Consider the following 19,537-nt stretch of genomic DNA (forward strand, 5'->3'; position numbering starts at 1 on the left):
AATGAGAGTCAAGTTAATGAGAGTGTAGATAGAAGGCAAGGCTTTTGTAAACAGAGACAGAGTGCACAGGCGCAAAGATGATCAGCGCATTTACAGGAAAAGAAAGATAAGAAACCTTTATCTAGTGGTCAGGTCAAGAGAAATGCTTTCCTTTCGGTTTTGGGATCTGGAAAAGGCTTAAATTGATTCATGGGAAAGATTTGCCTCAGTTGGGTCAATGTTGGAATTTCATGATTGTCTTGGTTTCAAGTGTTCTTAGTTTCATGTACCAAGTTTTTGTCAAGCTCCTGATTTATGTAATTTAATTATTCATGCTACCGTGTAGGAGCTCCCGGTGGCGCAGTAGGTTAAACACTTGTGCCGGCAGGACTGAAGACCGACAGGATGGGGGGTTTGAATCCAGGGAGAGCGTGGGTGAGCTCCATCTATCAGCTCCAGCTCTCCGTGTGGGGACATGAGAGAAGCCTCCCACAAGGGTGGCAAAACATCAAAATATCCAGGCGTCCCCTGGGCAACATCCTTGCAGACGGCCAATTCTCTCACACCAGAAGCGACTTGCAGTTTCTGACACAACAACAACAAAAAATGCTACCTTGTTTCTTGGATTGTTGTGCCTTGTTTCATGAATCGTTGTTCCAATTGATCTTATTTTGGCTCAAAGTTCATGGACTATCCTTTGTTTTGGGAACTTTTCTGTTTTGCTAATTTTACTGCTTTGCCTACATATATTCTTCAATAAACTGCTTGCCGAATTTACCAAGCTGTTATGGTGTTTAAGATCAGAGGTATTCCTGCTCTGGTATACGACACCTTAATACAGTATTAATTTGCTTCCTTTGTTAACCCAATCTAACCATTCTACTTCTCTGGAGAACGCTTAGCCAAATCCTTCCACACATGCAATTTATTACTCCTAAAGAGGTAGAAAAATGGGTAAGGCCACAGGATTCGCATTTTCTATCCCATCCTCAATATCTGGACCCAAACATTCACTAAATCCCATGCTCACTGATAGATGATATTTTCTTTGTCTGTAGGGTGATGAGTCTGTTTCATATATTTAACCAGATTTTAAAGAACTTTTCCATGGTTCTGCTTTGGAGATGGAGTTGCTTCTTTAAAGTTCAGGCTAAAGGCTGGAGTGGACACTTGGAGCAACTATCCTCAGGAGAATCTCCTCACGTAGTACTTGTCTTCTAATAGTTTCAGCAAATCATCTTAGATCTCTCCTTATAGAGCCTAAAATAGGACTTGGAGTCTTGGACTTTTCATCCAGGCTGAAACTGACAGCCCCGATTCCCCTCCATTTAACGGTTCATTATAGGCATTTTTTTCCTGCTGACTCTGCTATTCTCGAACTCCCCACCCTCTTGATGTCTGCTGAAATGGAACGCCTCCTCAATTATTTAAGAAGGATAACATCTGGATTAAAGGATGAAAAAGTCTACTCTTGTAAGGACTCGGTAATATTTCACCAAGTCTTGGTTGTCACTCCCTCAACCTGATTTCTTTTTAAATGGTAAGTCTTTGGTAGAGTTTCCTTTTAAGAAGGAAGAAAAGGGGAAGGGAAACAAACTCACCGACACATCGAATCACTCCATCAAAAGCAATTTTTCATTCAGGACATGCAGCCAACAGATTGAGGCTCAAATGCCTATTTATGAACCAAATTAAGCATCCTGATTTTTTTCCCCACAGGGAGCAAAACAAGCCAGAAAACAACTTTGTATGGGGAAACAGGTGGCTGTCTTCAGGTGTTTGGAGACCACGAGCTTCATTGTCTGGCTGATCGATATTCTATTTTGCTCATTCTCTGCAGACAATCAGATTTCTAGCTCTGTGGTTTAGCAAAATGAAGCGGGGTGGGGGGGGGGAAGCAGAGGAATGAACAACTTAAAAGGCTTCTGCATTAAAACTCAGAAGAAGACAGGACAGGGAGAGCAACCTGAAAAGTGATGAACGACTTAGGACAGTGTTCCTCAACCTTCCTAATACCTCGACCCCTTAATACAGTTCCTCGTGTTGTGGTGACCCCCCAACATTACTTTCGTTGCTATTTCCTAACTGTAATTTTGCTATTGTTATGAATTGTAATGTAAATATCTGATATGCAGGATGTATTTTCATTCACTGGACCAAATTTGGCACAAATACCAGATACACCCAAATTTGATTAATGATGGGGTCGGGAGAGGGGATTGATTTTGTCATTTGGGAGTTGTAGTTGCTGGGATTTCTAGTTTACCTACAATCAAAGAGCATTCTGAACTCCACCAATGATGGAATTGAACCAAACTTGGCACACAGAACTCTCATGACCAATAGAAAATACTGGAAGGGTTTGGTGAGCATTGACCTTGAGTTTTGGAGTTGTCGTTCACCTACATCCAGAGAGCATTGTGGACTCAAACAATGATGGATCTGGACTAAATTTGGCATGGATACTCAATATTCCCAAATGTGAACACTGGTGGAGTTTGTGGAAAATAGACCTTGACTTTTGGGAGTTGTAGTTGCTGGGATTTATAGTTCACCTACAATCAAAGAGCATTCTGAAACCCACCAATGATAGAAGTGGGCCAAATTTCCCACACACAACCCCTCTGTCTTGAAGGGACTCGCTGGCATGAGCTACCCTCCAGCCTCTCATGCTCTCAATCACCCATGTATGCACAACACGTTTCCATTCACCGAGCATGCCTGTTCTCTCCTCCCTGCTTGGAGTCTCCAAAATAGCCCTCCCCTTGATTGAGAGGCTGGCCAATCACAGCGGAGGACGGCTTTTGGTGGGAGGATTCACCGGTCTGTTTCCCAAAAGGAAGAGAAGGACAGGTTTTCCCTGACATTAATTCTAGTCGTGTCTGACTCTGGGGGGTGGTGCTCATCTCTATTTCTGAAACAAAGAGCCGGCGTTGTCCGTAGACATCTCCAAGGTCATGTGGCTGGCATGACTGCATGGAGCACTGGTACCTTCCCGCAGAAGCAATACCTATTGAGCTACTCACATTTGCATGTTGTTGAACTGCTAGGTTTGCAGAAGCTGGGGCTAACAGCAGGAGCTCACCCCACTCCCTAGATTCAAACAGCCAACCTTTTGGTCAGCAAATTCGGTAGCTCAGCGGTTTAATCCGCTGCGCCACCAGGGACTCCCATCTAAGGAAACCCTATGAAATTAATGAGATCACCATTGGTTGAATGACAACCAGCACACACATGCACCAATACTTTTACACCGCTTTAGAAGTGGAAGTAACTAGAAGCCTTTGATAAAGCAGAAAGTGAAGAATTGTTTGAATCTCTGATTTTTGTTTTAAAAAGGTTATATTCTAATGATCGACAGACTAGATCTCCATTGCTCTACATGGCTTTCAGGGGTTGAAAGTGGGATCCATGGACCATACTGTCAATTGTGCATGATATATGGTGAATATGTAGCATAGATGAATATGTGACAATTTCAGATCTCTAATGGATGAAGCTTGTGAATCTGTAATTGCAGTGCGGCGCACTGGTCATATTTTGTTAGCACTCCAAGTGACATTTATAAATGCCAATTTGATCTGAGAAATGTTAGTTGAAAAGGACAATGCAAACCGTTCCAATAAATACATCAAGAATCAACACACAAATATCAGATGAATGCATTATAATAAAAGTCTCTAACTCATTACAAAAGGACCCATATATTCATGGAACTGGTATCTGCAGTTTCATTTATATATGCCCAGAGAATCCATTGAAATCCACAAGCATGTAGACAATTTCAACAGAAAGGAGGAAACCATGAAAATGTACAAAATCTGGCAGCCAGTATTTTAAAAAGCTCTAAAAGCAGGACAATAAACAAAGAGCAACACTCAAAAATCAGGGGAATTCCAAACAAGTCCTCACTACCTCTGAGGATGCTTGCCATAGATGCAGGCGAAACGCCAGGAGAGAATGCCTCTAGATCATGACCATATAGCCCGAAAATAACTACAATAACCCAGTGATTCCGGCCATGAAAGCCTTCGACAATACATTCCAAACAAGAATCAATCAGCTAACGCCTCCAATCAAAGGATCTCACAGGCAGCAATCAGCCAGACTTTGAAGCTGCATGGCCATCAAGTGCTAATCAAAGTGGCCAACTGCATCATTCACACTTGCCTCAAGCAGACAAGAGTTCTTTCTCCCACCCTGGACACTCCACAGATACATAAACCTAGTTTCCAACAGACCCTTCTACTCCTGAGGATGTCTGCCATAGATGCAGGCAAAATGTCAGGAGAGAATGCTTCTGGAACATGGCCATACAGCCTGGAAAACTCAAAACAACTGAGTTATTCTGTCCATGAAAGCCTTTGACAACACATTGTTCAGAGGTCCTTCATTTCAGTAGGGTTGGCTATTATCTACAGCAGTAGTTCTCAACCTGGGGTCCCCAGATGTTTTTGGCCTTCAACTCCCAGAAATCCTAACAACTGGTAAACAGGCTGGGGTTTCTGGGAGTTGTAGGCCAAAACACCTGGGCACCCACAGGTTGAGAACCACTGATCTACAGCTTTGTAGATCTCCATGAAGTTTGGGAATGCATCTCCCATGGATAGTGAATGGGTAGAAGCTCCCCCTCAACCCCCCCCCCCCCCCCACAAAAAGGTCCCCTTACTTAGCCTTCTATGACTAGGACAGCATCAAGAAATGTTCCCATGCCACATGACACCATTGGGAATTGGTTTCATTCGCCCCACCGTCTTCCCAGAGATAGTAGTCTCTCTAGAGAAGACTTTTCCTCATGTTTGAATATGCATTACTTATAAGAAAGGGTATTGTGTCCTACCGATGCATAGTGGAGGAGGATAATTCCATCGCCGGACAGTCCCTGGCATGCAGGAAATGTGAGAACGCCCCTGAAGCAAAGAAGAAAAATAGGTTGTTAGAAGGTGGAAATATAAACTTCTTTATCTGTTGACCTTTCGCCCAATATAGGACTTACAGCAGATAAGCCTTTGAGAGTGACAGAATGGAGAGGAAACCTTCACCCAAAGATTATAAGATGTAGGAAGGCTTTTATGGAGTGATATGGTCTTCCAAACTGTCTGGACCTAGGGTGTATAGGACTTTATAGATCATAACCAGCACTTGGGATGGTGCTTAGAAATGCACTGGTAGTCAGTGAAATGATTATATACTTTCTATAATCAGATCTGCCAAAGTTTCAAAACAGTTTCCCAGGCAGACTTAAATAGAATGTGTATTATTATTATTATTATTATTATTATTATTATTGTTATTGTTATTATTATTAATTATTTACAGTATTTATATACCACTTTTCTCACCCCTAGGGGGACTCAAAGCGGTTTACACATAGATAATGGCAAAACTTCAATGCCTTACAACTACAATAGTAAAATCACACTATAAACATAAAACATATTAAAATGTGTAATCTATACATAAGCAGCATCCAAAGCCTCAGTGCAGTTTGTTAACACAGTGTGGTGCTGAAGATAATAATAATAGGCGATGAAGACGATGATGATGGTAAGACTCTGGCACAAGCCAGTAAAAGGGGTCCCAGTGGTGATCGGCACACTGGGTGCAGGGGTTGAAAGCTGACAGATGGGACAAAATTCCCATCTGTCAGCTGCAAAAGGCCACCCTGCTGGGATTTGCACGCATTATTTGCCGATACATCACACAATCCTAGACACTTGGGAAGTGTCCAACGTGTGATCCAATACAACAACCAGTATAGTGATCTTGTTTGCTGTGTACTAATCTTGTGTTTCTAAGAGTAATAATAATAATAATAATAATCACATCCTCAGCTGCTGCAAGAAGATCGTGAAGACAGACTACAAGCAGAGGCATAATATCGTTGCTCAGATAATTCATTGGAACTTGTGCCACAAATACCATCTGCCTGTGACAAAGAACTGGTAGGATCACAAGCCGGAAAAAGTTACAGAGAATGAACACGCCAAACTCCTCTGGGACTTCCGAATTCAGACAGACAGAGTTCTAGAGCACAATACTCCAGACCTCACAATTGTGTTAAAAAACAAAGTATGGATTGTCGATGTCACAATCCCAGGTGACAGCAGGATTGCAGAGAAACAACTAGAAAAGCTGATATGATATGAGGATTTAAAAATCGAACTGCAAAGACTCTAGCACAAACCAGTAAAGATGGTCCCAGTGGTGATCGGCACACTGGGTGCAGTGCCTAAAGACCTTGGCCTGCACTTAAGCACAATCGGCGCTGACAAGATTACCATCTGCCAGCTGCAGAAGGCCACTTTACTGGGACCGGCACGCATTATTCGCTGATACATCACACAGTCCTAGACACTTGGGAAGTGTCCGACATGGGATCCAATACAACAGCCAGCAGAGAGTGTGCTGTGGACTCATCTTGTTATGTTTCTAATAATAACAACAACAACAACAACAACAACAACAACAATGGAACTTATGTCACAGGTTCCACCTGCCAGTAGTAAATACTGGTGGGATCATAAACCTGCAAAGGTAGTGGAAAATGAACACACACAAAATACTGTGGGACTTTCAAATCCAGACTGACAAAGTTTTGGAACACAATACACCAGACATCACAACTGTGAAAAAGAAAAAAGTTTGGATTATTGATGTCGCCATACCAGGCGACAGCCGCATTGGGGAAAAACAACTGGAAAAACTCAGCCGTTAACAGATCTTCAAAATCGAACTGCAAAGGCTCTGGCATAAACCAGTACAGGTGGTCCCAGTGGTCATCAGCACACTGGGTGCCATGCCAAAAGATCTCAGCCGGCATTTGGAAACAATAAACCTAAACAATAAACAAACTCACAATCTGTCAACTGCAAAAGGCCACCTTACTTTGATCTGCGCGCATCATTCAAAAATACATCACACTGTCCTAGATGCTTGGGAAGTGTTCAACTTGTGATTTTGTGGTACAAAATCCAGCATATAGATCTCGTTTGCTGTGACATACTGTGTTTTTGTGTCAGAATAATAATAATAATAATAATAATAATAATAATAATAATAATAATAAATTTGCAATCCACCCTATCTCCCTGGGGGGACTCAGGTTGGTTTCCAGAAAAAAAATGGCAAATGTTCAATGCCAAAGAGAAACACAAGTATAATTGCACAAGGATGGGAATGGAAAGTACCTGGAGTGCGTATCCTGGCTCACACTGAAAGGAGACCACATCGTTCACCAAGTATCTCTCCCCAATCTTCAGGCCATTGCTAGGAATGGTGGGCTCTGGGCAGCTGGAGAGGCCCACGGCTGTGAGAAAAAAAGATAGACGAAAAGAATAGGTACGGGACTGACCTGAGATATTCCACTGCTGGGCAATGGGAAATAGGATGTCTTGTTTCCATTACATGCACAGAATGTTGTTTCGATTCCATATACAGAATGGCAACAGAGGATTTCAATCAATCAATCAATCAAACAAACAAACAAACAAACAAACTTTATTATGGTCCAAAGACCCAATTTGCTAAACAGTAAAAGGTGAACAGCTGCCAACAGATTTATAAACTGACTAGCTGTCCCCTGCCACACATTGCTGTGGCCCAGTCTGTTGATCTGGAAAATAAAGTAATGAGAAAGTGTTGGTTTCTAATATATGTATTTTCTTTATGCTTATGGGTAAACAGTATTTCTTGCTGTTTCTTTGCCAGGGTTGATGTGGAGATTGTCTGGTTTGCTTACTCTGGAACATGCAACATCTCATTGTCCTTCTTTAGGGGTCCCTTTCAAATCTATGATACTGCATCTGTCATATACATATATGTGTGCATGTGAATGGCTGAATGGCCCTTTGTCAGGAGGGCTTTGATTATGTTTTCTTGCCCTGGTGAAGGGAGTTGGACTGGATGGCCTTAAGGCAGCATTTCTCAACCTGGGGTTTGGGACCCGGGGGGGGGGGGGGGGGGTTGCGAGGTGGTGTCAGAAGGGTCACCAAAAACTACCAGAAAACACAGTATTTTCTGTTGGTCATGTGGGTTCTGTGTGAGAAGTTTGCCCCAATTCTCTCATTGGTGCAGTTCAGAATGCTTGGCACACAGGACTTCCAAGACCAACAGAAAATACTGGAAGGATCTGGTGGGCACGGAACTTGAGTTTGGGAGTTGTAGTTCACCTATATCCAGAGAGCACTGTGGACTCAAACATTGATGCATCTGGACCAAACTTGGCATGAATATTCAATATGCCCAAATGTGAACACTGGTGGCGTTTGGGGGAAATAGAATCTTGACATTTGGGAGTTGTAGTAGTTGGGATTTATAGTTCACCTACAATCAAAGAGCATTCTGAGCCCCACCAATGATAGAATTGGGCCAAACCTCCCACATAGAACCCCCATGTGGGCCACAGCAACGTGTGGCAGGGGATGGCTAGTGTAATATAAATATATAATTATAATATCATATTATTATTAGTATTATATTGCATTACATCAGTGGTTCTCAACCTGGGGCCCCAGATGTTTTTGGCCTTCAACTCCCAGAAATCCTAACAGCTGGCAAATTGGGTGGGATTTCTGGGAGTTGTAGGCAAAAACACCTGGGGACCCACATGTTGAGAACCACTGCATTACATTATAATATAATTTTCCCAATGGAAAAGGACTTGGAGTTGCACTTGGTGGCAGTTTAATACTTTGGAGGAACAGGGCAAGTCACGTAGCCCTTCAACTTTTCCCCTAATATTGCTGCCTTTTATCCCCATCTGGCCCCTGCTATCTGAGGCAGCTGCCTCTCTCTGCTTAATGATGGGAAGACCAGCCCTAAATCGATGCATGAGTTTGTTGGAGTGTGTAGACTGGGAATTGTGAAGAATGGTCACACAATTCTTCCCAATGATTGCTTCAACATGCCGAGGCAGTCTCTTGAGAAATCATTGACTTCCATGAGAGTTCTCGCCTTCAGCACAGCAACAAAGGGAGGAGTGCTTGGCTTTTCAATGAGGTTTCCTTAATTTGCACAGAAAATACCTCTGCAGAAACCTTGTGCCTCTTCCCTTTGTGAAGCAAAGCACACCCACATGCACAGCAGGCACTGAAGGACAGGCTAATTGGTTTAAGAGGGAACTTAGACAAGGCCAATTTGTCGGAAAGACTGATGGTTTCGGCTGTAGATTGCACAAGAATGGCAGTGACCACCATTTCCCACAACTGGCACCAAAATGTCTTCAAAAAGCCGAGACAAAAATCTGTGGATGTTAAAGTCTCATTATATACAACGGTAAAATAGAATCATAGAATCATAGAGTTGGAAGAGACCTCATGGGCCATCCAGTCCAACCTCCTGCCAAGAAGCAGGAATATTGCATTCAAAGCACCCCCGACAGATGGCCATCCAGCCTCTGTTTAAAAGCTTCCAAAGAAGGAGCCTCCACCACACTCCGGGGCAGAGAGTTCCACTGCTGAACGGCTTTCACAGTCAGGAAGTTCTTCCTCATGTTCAGATGGAATCTCCATTCTTGTAGTTTGAAGCCATTGTTCCACATCCTAGTCTCCAGGGAAGCAGAAAACCACGGTTGTCCACGCTCTGGTTACATCCCGCCTAGACTACTGCAATGCTCTCTACGTGGGGTTGCCCTTGAAGACGGCCCGGAAGCTTCAATTAGTCCAATGTGCGGCAGCCATGATTCTAACAGGAGCGGAGCGCAGGGAGCACACAACCCCCCTGTTGCGCCAGCTCCATTGGGTGCCGATCTGCTACTGAGCTCAATTCAAGGTGCTGGCACTGGCCTATAAAGCCCTAAATGGTTCCAGCCCAAGATACCTATCTGACCGCATCTCGGCCTATGAACCCACCAGGACTTTGAGATCTTCTGGGGAGGCCCTGCTCTCGATCCCGCCGGCTTCTCAAGCACGGCTGGTGGGGACGAGAGATAGGGCCTTCTCGGTGGTGGCCCCTCGGCTGTGGAACGCTCTTCCTGCGGACATTAGGCAGGCACCATTTCTCATGGCATTCCGAAAAAGTTGAAGACCTGGATGTTTTTGCAGGCGTTCGAGTAATCTAGTGCAATATTGGTAATTGAACATAGGAATGGAACAATGGACGACGAACCTGGACTACGCTTTGATGATGAGACGATTGGGATGGTTATTGTAATAATTGTTTAGTGTAATTGCTTGTTGTTTATTAATTGGATAATATGTTAAGTGGTCAGTTGTTATATATGCATTGAATTATTGCTGTTTTTATTGTGTGTAAACCGCTGTGAGTCGCCTTCGGGCTGTGAACAGCGGTATATAAGCAAAGTAAATAAATAAATAAATAAATAAATAAATAAATAAATAAAACAAGTTTGCTTCCTCCTCCTTGTGACTTCCTCTCACATATTTATACATGGCTACCATATCTCCTCTCAGCCTTCTCTGCTTCAGGCTAACCATGCCCAGCTCCTTAAGCCGCACTTCATAGGGCTTGTTCTCCAGACCCTTGATCATTTTAGTCGCCCTCCTCTGGACACATTCCAGCTTGTCAATATCTCTCTTGAATTGTGGTGCCCAGAATTGGACACAATATTCCAGGTGTGGTCTAACCAAAGCAGAATAGAGGGGTAGCATTACTTCCCTAGATCTAGACACTATGCTCCTATTGATGCAGGCCAAAATCCCATTGGCTTTTTTTGCCGCCACATACATTGTTGGCTCGTGTTTAACTTGTTGCCCATGAGGACTCCAAGATCTTTTTCACACGTACTGCTCATTGTCCCCCATTTTGTATCTTTACATTTCGTTTTTTCTGCCTAAGTGGAGTATCTTGCATTTGTCACTGTTGAACTTCATTTTGTTAGTTTTGGCCCATCTCTCTAATCTGTCAAGATCATTTTGAATTCTGCTCCTGTATTTAACAATACTATTTAAATACTATTTAACAAAGTATTTAACAATATTTTCAAGATGCAGATGGTTGAATCAGTAGGTGCAGAATCTGTAGATATGGAGGATCGACCATACACTAGTCAAGACTAGCAATAGGATTTAGGGTTATCTGGAATGGTTGCAGTTGCAGAAACCAATGCCCCCTACCCCTAAAAGTACAACTTGATGGGAAAGGAGACTGCCATGTGTAGGATAGCAACTGATCACAAAATGCTCTTCCTCTATTTGCCTCCACCTCATCTTCCTCTGTTTTTCTCCCTGCATTGCAGACTTCTTGGGGCAAGAAGCTTTATTTAGGCGATCCCTCATAGCCTGAGAATGATGGTCCTCCAAGTGTAGTGTCTTGGCGGTGGGTCTGTAGGAGACTGTGGAGCCCTATTCTTGATCCGCATGTTCTTCCACTGTGAGGACATCGGTTTCCAGGTGGAAGGCGGTCCCGGTCCTTCCTCTTGGCACATTTCTCCCTTTTGCCCTCCAATCATGCCTCTTTAATTTCTGCAGCAGTGCTGGTCACAGCTGACCTCCAGTTAGAGTGCTCAAGGGTCATGGCTTCCCAGTTCTTGGCATCTATATGATATTTTTTAAGGTTGGCTTTAAGCCCTCCTTTAAATCTCTTTCCCTGTCACCAACATTACATTTCCCGTTCTTGAGTTGAGAGTATAGTAAATGCTTTGGGAGACAATGATCGGGCATTCGGACAACATGGCCAGTCCAAGCAATTGATGGTGTAGGAGCATTGCTGCAATGCTGGTGGTCTTTGCTTCTTCCAGCATGCTGACATTTGTCCACCTGTCTTCCCAAGAGATTTGTAGGATTTTTCAGAGGCAACGCTGATGGAATTGTTCCAGGAGTTGAGTGTGATGTCTGTAGGCAGTCCATGTTTCACAGGCATATAGCAGGGTTGGGAGGACACTAACCTTACAAACAAGCACCTTGGTCTCCCTACAGATGTCTCAGTCCTCAAACACTCTCTACTTCATTCAGAAAAATGCTGCACTTACAGAGCTCAGGCGGTGTTGTATTTCAGTGCCAATGTTGACTTTTACGGAGAGGTGGCTGCCAAGGGAGCAGAAATGGTCAACATTTTCTAATGTTACACCATTAAGCTGTATTTCTGACATTGCATATAGATTGGCCAACCAGTCAACTGCAATGTCCCCAATCAAAAAGCTTTTGTGGATGTTCTTCATATCCGGAAAGTCCAAAAAACTCCAAACAGGGACAGCAAGAACACAAGAGTAATGAGTGTCTTTCTCACTCAACTCTCCAGAAGAAGAAAGAGGATGGAAGTGCTGATTGGAGCATCAATGATGGATCCATCTAGTCAAAGGCCTGGAGCAAAGGTGCAGATCTTATCTTTCAGGCAGCTGATTCTCAGTGAATGTCCTTTTCTTTCAGCTAAGAAATGGATGTTCTGAAAAATGTCCAGCTGAGCGGTTTTCTCCTCCGGCTTGCCATTGAGACAGCCAGACATCTATCCATCTATACATGGTAGCTACATTTTGAAAGGAAATTGCTTTCATCATGGCATTTCTTGGGACTTTTTATGGCCATATTTGCACAAGTGCATGCAAACCATATTTTTTGTCTTTAATATTGTATTTTGAAATGATTTTAGAATGAATGGTGTGTTCATATCCTCAGCTTGTGTAACTGCCATAGTATTCCTTAAGGTTGGCCGTAATGGCAAGAGCTGCTCATACTCGAAGAGTTGCTTAAAATTTACATATATGGAGGGTTGCATGATTCCCACTCCTTTCTTAAACAATCACTTCACACATTGAAGCTAAATTACACTATCTCCAACTTACATTTGCACCCCCAACAAAGACCACATGGAGCAGAATTGTCCTTACTTTTATACTCCAGATGAAATCCTGCAGCCGAGACACTGATGTCGGAGCAGAAGTGCAAATAGAGCTGGTTGGAGGTGCTGTTCAATAATGCAGGGACCGTCGTTCCTAAAAGAGGAAGAAAAACCACACATAGAAGCAGAAGAGATGTAACCAGAGTGCATTTTTCTGTTATGTGGCCCAAACCACATTGGAATCCTTTATTCAGATCTTTTAATTTTCTGTTTGGGGTTGGAATACATTTTGGGGGACCATTTCCCATCTCTCATGCATAAAAGAAGGAGGAATATCTAACTAGGGTTTGTACTTTGAAGTACATCTTGAGGAAGTTACTTTTTTGAGGGAGGGTGTATAGATTAGAAAGCTCCCAGGTTTGGCTTGGAGAATCTACACCAGGGGTCTTCAAATTAGGGCCCGTGGGCCAGATACAGCCCGCCAAGGTAATTTACCTGGCCCTCACTCAGGGTCAACCTAACTCTGAAACAACTTGAAAGCAGACAACATCAACAACAATCCTACCTAATCAGCCAAAAGCGGGCCCACACTTCCCATTGAAATACTAATAAGTTTATATTTGTTAAAATTGTTCTTCATTTTAATTATTGTCTTGCTTTTAAGTGTTTTTTGCACTACAAATAAGATATGTGCAATGTGCATAGAAATTCATTCATGTTTTTTTCAAATTATAATCTGACCCTCCAACAGTTTGAGGGACTGTGACCTGGCCCTCTGTTTAAAAAGTTTGAAGACCCCTGATCTACATTTTCAGATGAAAACTCCCAGGTATAGTTTGGAAACATCTGCCATTTGGACTTCAACTCCCAATATCCTCAGCCAACTGCACTGACTGGTGATGCTGGGAGTTGTAGTCCAGAAAGTAGCTTTTCCAAACCCAACGGTACATTATGGAGTAAAAATACAGGACCTGCTCTGTTTCAGTTTCACTGATCTACTCCAAATATACCAAAGAAAAGCTGGATTTTGAAGGGCATGCATTTTTTTTGCTATTTTTGCTAGTGTTTTTGGGGAAAGGAAAACCTGACATCTGTTACCTAAAAGCCTATTATCTGAAGGAGGCATCTGCATATCTGAGCAGACGGCCCTTTGCATGACCAGACAGCTTTCTTTTTGATCCAACTCCAATGAGGTTGGCAGAGGAGTCTCCAAAGATGTGCTTTCTCAAAGCAGAGTTGTATGTTTTTTTCTCTCTCTCATTCCACTAAGCCTTATTCTGTCAGGTGAAGAGACTAAGAGGAAAATGAAGAAATGAGAAAGGTATGGAAAGGCACAGGAGAGTTGTTGGGGAACTTCGTTCTGATGGCTTTGTCCTCTCTTTGCTGTCTGAATGGGGATGCTGAAAGGGAGCTGAAATGAAATTCAAATCCAGGAGCCAAGGCAGCTTTAGAAACAAAAGGCACCACTCTTTAAGACGGTGACCCACAAAGCTTTGGCTGAATTTCATAAACAGGAATAGATCTCAGAGAAAAGAAGAGACGCAAGGACCTTCTTCCACTCCAGCTATCTCTCCCAGTCTCCAGCTTCTACATCTCTCTTTGATAGACACTCTACAATTGTTTCATTGGGTTTTGAGGCGTGCCAATTGCTTGCTCAATTTCTTTCTCCACTTTGTGGGAACACAATTCTGTACTTAACAAAAACATGCCAACAAATCGATTCCACTACTGAAGATTATTGTTTTCTCGAGTTCTCTCTCTTTCACACACACGGGTGGATTTGTCCCATTCTATTTCACTTAGCGTGTCACTTTTCAGTTCATTCCATCTCCAGAGCAAATTGCATCCCTCCCCCACCCTGGATAAAAAACATAGATTTTTATGCACTGAAAAAACAATGTTTTATATACAATTTAAATGTCGCACTCTAGGCATTTTAAACCTTGCAAATGGAAGCAGATGAAAGTAAGTTTTCAAGAAACAGAGAATTCTTTTATTTTAAAAATGTGTGCATTCTAGGAGGAATAACTACCTGTTATTTTCTCTGAACTCAGTGCAAATTTTGGAAATGTACAGATGCTGGGGGGAATTTTCCAGGCTTGCTTTTGTTCTGAAGAGTATGTTTTGGATTGGGGTTCATTCCCTCCCTCCCTTTACCTTGTTTATCCAAAAATCAGACATTCCCTGAAAATAAGACCTAGTAGAGGTTTTGCTGAATTGCTAAATATAAGGCCTCCCCTGAAAGTAAACCTAGCAAAGTTTTTGCTTGGAAGCATGCTCCCCACTGGTGGCCGGAAGCTGCAATACCATCCCTGCTGTACAAGTGGTCCAGGAACTACTGTGGGATATTGTTACTGTTTCCAGATAGTGTGTGGGAGCAGGGGCGGCTCAACCATTATGCAAAGTAAGCATTTGCAGTATAGTTGATTTTGCCCAGGGGCGCTCTTGAGGCGCTCTTGGGGGAAAATACACCTTGACATATGCGAGTTGTAGTTACTGGGATGTATAGTTCACCTACAATCAAAGAGCATTCTGAACTCCACCAATGATGGAATTGAAACAAATATGGCACATAGAAATTCCATGACGAACAGAAAATATATATCAGTGATTGGTTTGGGGGGGGGGGGGGGAATATACTGTTTGCTTACCATTGAAAATTACCTAGAGCCGCCTCTGTGTGGGAGCCAGGTACTTTACAGCCCTTATTTTTGTGGCCCTGTGCGTATATTTATTAGATTTTGGCACTGTTGTACTTTCCAAATCAAAGCTGCCTCATTTTTTTTTATATGCAGAGCTTGTATCTATTCCATAGCTTCACTACTTACCTGAGAAGCTGCCCAGCATGGTCGCAGTGTTGTCCCCACCATCAAACACTTCTAGCGAATCCCAGTTCTGTTCTGTGACAAAACTAATCACTTGAATCTGGGAAGGAGACAGGGAAAACCGAAACCACAATAACAATGTTCAGAATAATAATAATACCATCAATTTTCCAAAACTAAAATCTCCAGAGATTCTTTCCCCATTGATTTTCCTGCTCAGGAATCCTTGGACACCTGCGTTCACTAGGCTCTGGTGCCTCTGTATTCCCTGGAAACCAATATTTCATGGGAAGCAAACAAATCACTGGAAGCAAACTATCCGTTCAGAACACAGTGGCAGAGATCCTACATTGCTTCACTAGAGTGTAAATACTGGCTGCATTTAGCAGCTATTTTCAGCTGTCTGGGGCTGATTTTGAACCAAAACAAGTTGTGAAAAGGAATTTTAGATTTTTGGAAAAGTCCTGAGAGATTGTGGAGTTTTTAGGCTGAAAAATGGGCCACAAGGGCTGCAGGTGTGTTGTGGACCACCATTTGCTTTATGGCTCACTTTACTAGGACCCTGTTACATCAGACCCATTCTTCCATTCATAGCATTGATTTTCCCAGCAGACAAAACACAAATTGCCAGAATCCTTTTCAGCAGTCACAATACTTCCAGCTGGACTTAGGATACCTTAATTGCTTGGAATTTATGGCTTTGTATGTACAATTGTCTGTCTAGTTGTGTATAAACTGCATTGAATGTTTGCCTCATATGTATGTTCTGTGATCCGCACTGAGTTCTCTTCAGGGTGAGAAGGGCAGAATACAAATACTGTCAATAAATAAATATAAATATAAATACTGTCAATAAATAAATATATAAATAAGGTCAAATAAGGTTATAAATAAGATTTGGATTCCCAAATCTTACAGCCCCTGGCAGTGTCCAACTAAGGTTATCAGATGCAACATAAATCAGGGAGTTAGGATACCACGGCTATGGCATTCTTACAGTTTTAGGGTGCATTGAGACCACTGATTGTAGCCAGACCCCGAAGAGAAAATAATAATAATAATAATAATAAGAAGAAGAAGAAGAAGAAGAAGAAGGAAAATGAACATGCAAAAATACTGTGGGACTTTCGAATCAAGACTGACAATGTTTTGGAACACAATACACCAGATATCACGATTGTGGGGGGGGGGGGGGGGGGAGTTTGGATTATTGATGCCACCATACCAGGTGACTGCCACATTGAGGAAAAACAACAGGAAAAACTCAGCCATTATCAGGTCCTCAAAATCAAACTGCAAAGGCTCTGGCATAAACCAGTACAGGTGGTCCCAGTGGTGATCGGCTCGCTGGGTGCCGTGCCAAAAGATCTCAGCTGGCATTTGGAAACAATAAACATTGACAAAATCACAATCTGTCAACTTCAAAAGGCCACCTTACTTGGATCTGTGCCCATCATTCGAAAATACATCACACAGTCCTAGACACTTGGGAAATGTTTTACTTGTGATTTTGTGATATGAAATCCAGCATATATATCTTGTTTGCTGTCTCATACTGTGTTTTTGTGTCAGTAAAATAGTAATAATAATCTTTATTTTTAAACCTCCATATCTCCCCTGAGGGATTCATACAAATGCAAATATTCAATGCCTGGCATATATCAAAACATTCCCGTTTTTGATTGTTGTTCTTTATTTGCTGTTATGATTTTTATTTGCTGTTATGCTTTCCAGACAAGAAACAATCACGGCCAGCTAATCACCTCCCAACAAAAGTTTCCCCTGGGCAGTAAGAAGCCAGAACTTGAATCTGCTAGGCCATTAAATGCTAATCAAGGTGGCCAATTGAAACATTCACACTTGCCTCAAACAGACAATGCTAGAAATTTGGAGGCTGATGAAAAAAAAATTGGTTGAATTATTATTTGGGGAATTGACCTTATTTTGTTCCCTCTTAGTAGCCATGTCTTACACTCTGCCTCAACCCACCTTTCTGAATATACTGAAATTTCATTTCAGTGGGACAGCATTCAGCACTCCCCACTCTAGCATCTGAAAGTGGCACAAGCCAGAAATGCAAACCATTTCTGTGCTGGTACAGTTGTACCAGGAGCTCCAACTGTATTTTCTTTCTGTTATCTGTTTACAGTTATAGGGCAGGCCTCCTGTCCATCATAATTAAGCTTTGGTTCTGACCCTTGTTCAGGGCTCTGGGAGGGAAAGGAGCCATTTTTTGGTCAGTCTCACATAAGGAAGCTAGACTATAGGACGTAGACCAGCTCGTCCCTTAGAAAAGCTTCTTTTCTCAAGAGCATCCAGGGAAAAGGAGCATCCAGGGAAAAGGAACATCCGGGGAAACAGAAACAGAAATTCCAGGGAAAAGGTTCCAAGGCTCTGGCTGAGAGCTCACAGCCTCTCAGCCTCACAGCATCAGAGGGAACATCCCTGAAGTTCTCAAAGAATTCTCTGAGGGAGGACACCACTACAGATCCACGGAACTCCATCTGAAATATCTACAAGCCTCGGCTGGTAGGTCTACTCGATACCCAGACGCATTTGGACTCAGTAGTAGGACCCACGCTGATGAGGCGTAGATAGTAAACAGCCTGGGAGAGGTTAAATAGTTTTTTTTCTACAGAGAAAGTACAGTTAATCTAAGTCAGGTACCGGTCCATTGAGGACTAGACTAAGAAATCCTTGAAGTGTTGTTTGAGCCATTGAAGATTTGTTGTTTGTTCCATAATAAAGACTTTGTTGTATCATTAAAGACTCTAAAGACCATTACTTAAGAAAAATCCCAGAGAACCTCTCTTTGAGGCGCCCCTGGCTTCCCGCTGGGCTTAAAGTATACGTCCTATAGAAAAGTACTGCTATTACAGGCCCAGCATGGGACAGAACACATTCTGTCCTGATGATTGTACTAATTGGCCTTTGGCTGTACCCATTGCTATCTCTTGCCTGGACACTTTACGGGAAAAGACCTGGATGACAAAATCCATTCTGCAGCAGCGCTAAACGTCTCTTCCACTGTTGAAGGCCACAGAAGGAAAAAGACCTGTCAGAGGAGTGATCATAAGCCATTGTATCTGGCACTTGAACTTGTTTCCTTCCCTGCTTTGCTCAGACTAACAACTTCGCGGGAACCTTTAAAGAAAAAAAATCCTTCGGAGTCCGTCTCTCCGAAATGCTAATGACCCTTGTGGAGAAGGAGCCTTTACCAACTTCTCGAGCCTATCACTAATTATCCTCTTAGTAATGATTTTCCGAAACATCGAAGGAAGAGTTGGGCTTCACTGTCTCTCCTACTCCTCCATTTCCCAGCTCCCCCCTTTTTGGAAAGGCATAAACACTCTCTGGTTCTAATTCTACGCTGATGTGCAGGATTTCAGGAGGGATCAGCATGTATTTACTGCCAGGGATATAAATTAATTCGCCCAGGGAAGAGCAGCCTCTGAAATGAATAATTCATACTAGAAGTGCAAGAGGGTGCTCTGGTTACATAAAATCCTCCTCGATCTGACACAGCTTCTGTTCCGATGCAAAGAAAGCCTTTGTTCCCACTGCCTCCTCTGATTTATCCATGTTTAACCTTCACCGGTGCTACAAAATGGTAAATGGGAGGATGTCTAGTGGCATGGGTAACCCTGGCACTTGGGCTTGCATCCAGACCTCCAATGCAATGTAAGGTTAGCCACTGAGCATGTAAAGGGATACATCTGTACACTGTAGAATTAATGGAGTTTGATGCCACTTAAACTGTCATATCTCAATGCTATGGAATCAACAGAAGAATAGTTTTCAAAGAACTTCAGTCTCTTTTTCCACAGAGCGCTGGTGTTTCACCAAACTACAAATCTCAGATTTGATTGCATGGAATTATGGTTGTTAAAATGGTGTTAAGCATTAATTTGACATTTTAGATGCATCCAAACTGGGGTTTGCTGTCTTCAGATATGTCTATTTTTGACCCATGTTGTATTGCCTGATATTTTATATGC

At 42.6% G+C, this 19,537-nt stretch overlaps 1 protein-coding gene across 5 annotated transcripts in view; it reads right to left on the reverse strand.

Moving 5' to 3' along the window:
* The window catches only part of CSMD2 (CUB and Sushi multiple domains 2), a 984,984-nt gene that overhangs the window by 155,206 nt on the left and 810,241 nt on the right, over positions 1 to 19,537 (reverse strand). For all 5 annotated transcript variants that reach the window (XM_067473669.1, XM_067473670.1, XM_060784605.2 and 2 more), the window contains 4 exons: positions 15,543 to 15,639; positions 12,764 to 12,868; positions 7,170 to 7,288; positions 4,820 to 4,889 (listed from right to left, as the gene is read on the reverse strand). In XM_067473669.1, coding sequence (XP_067329770.1) covers positions 4,820 to 4,889; positions 7,170 to 7,288; positions 12,764 to 12,868; positions 15,543 to 15,639 — 391 coding nt within the window. The remainder of the gene's footprint in view (positions 1 to 4,819; positions 4,890 to 7,169; positions 7,289 to 12,763; positions 12,869 to 15,542; positions 15,640 to 19,537) is intronic.

The sequence above is a fragment of the Anolis sagrei genome, chromosome X (genome assembly GCF_037176765.1).
Source record: "Anolis sagrei isolate rAnoSag1 chromosome X, rAnoSag1.mat, whole genome shotgun sequence".
Classification (NCBI taxonomy): Eukaryota; Metazoa; Chordata; class Lepidosauria; order Squamata; family Dactyloidae; genus Anolis; species Anolis sagrei.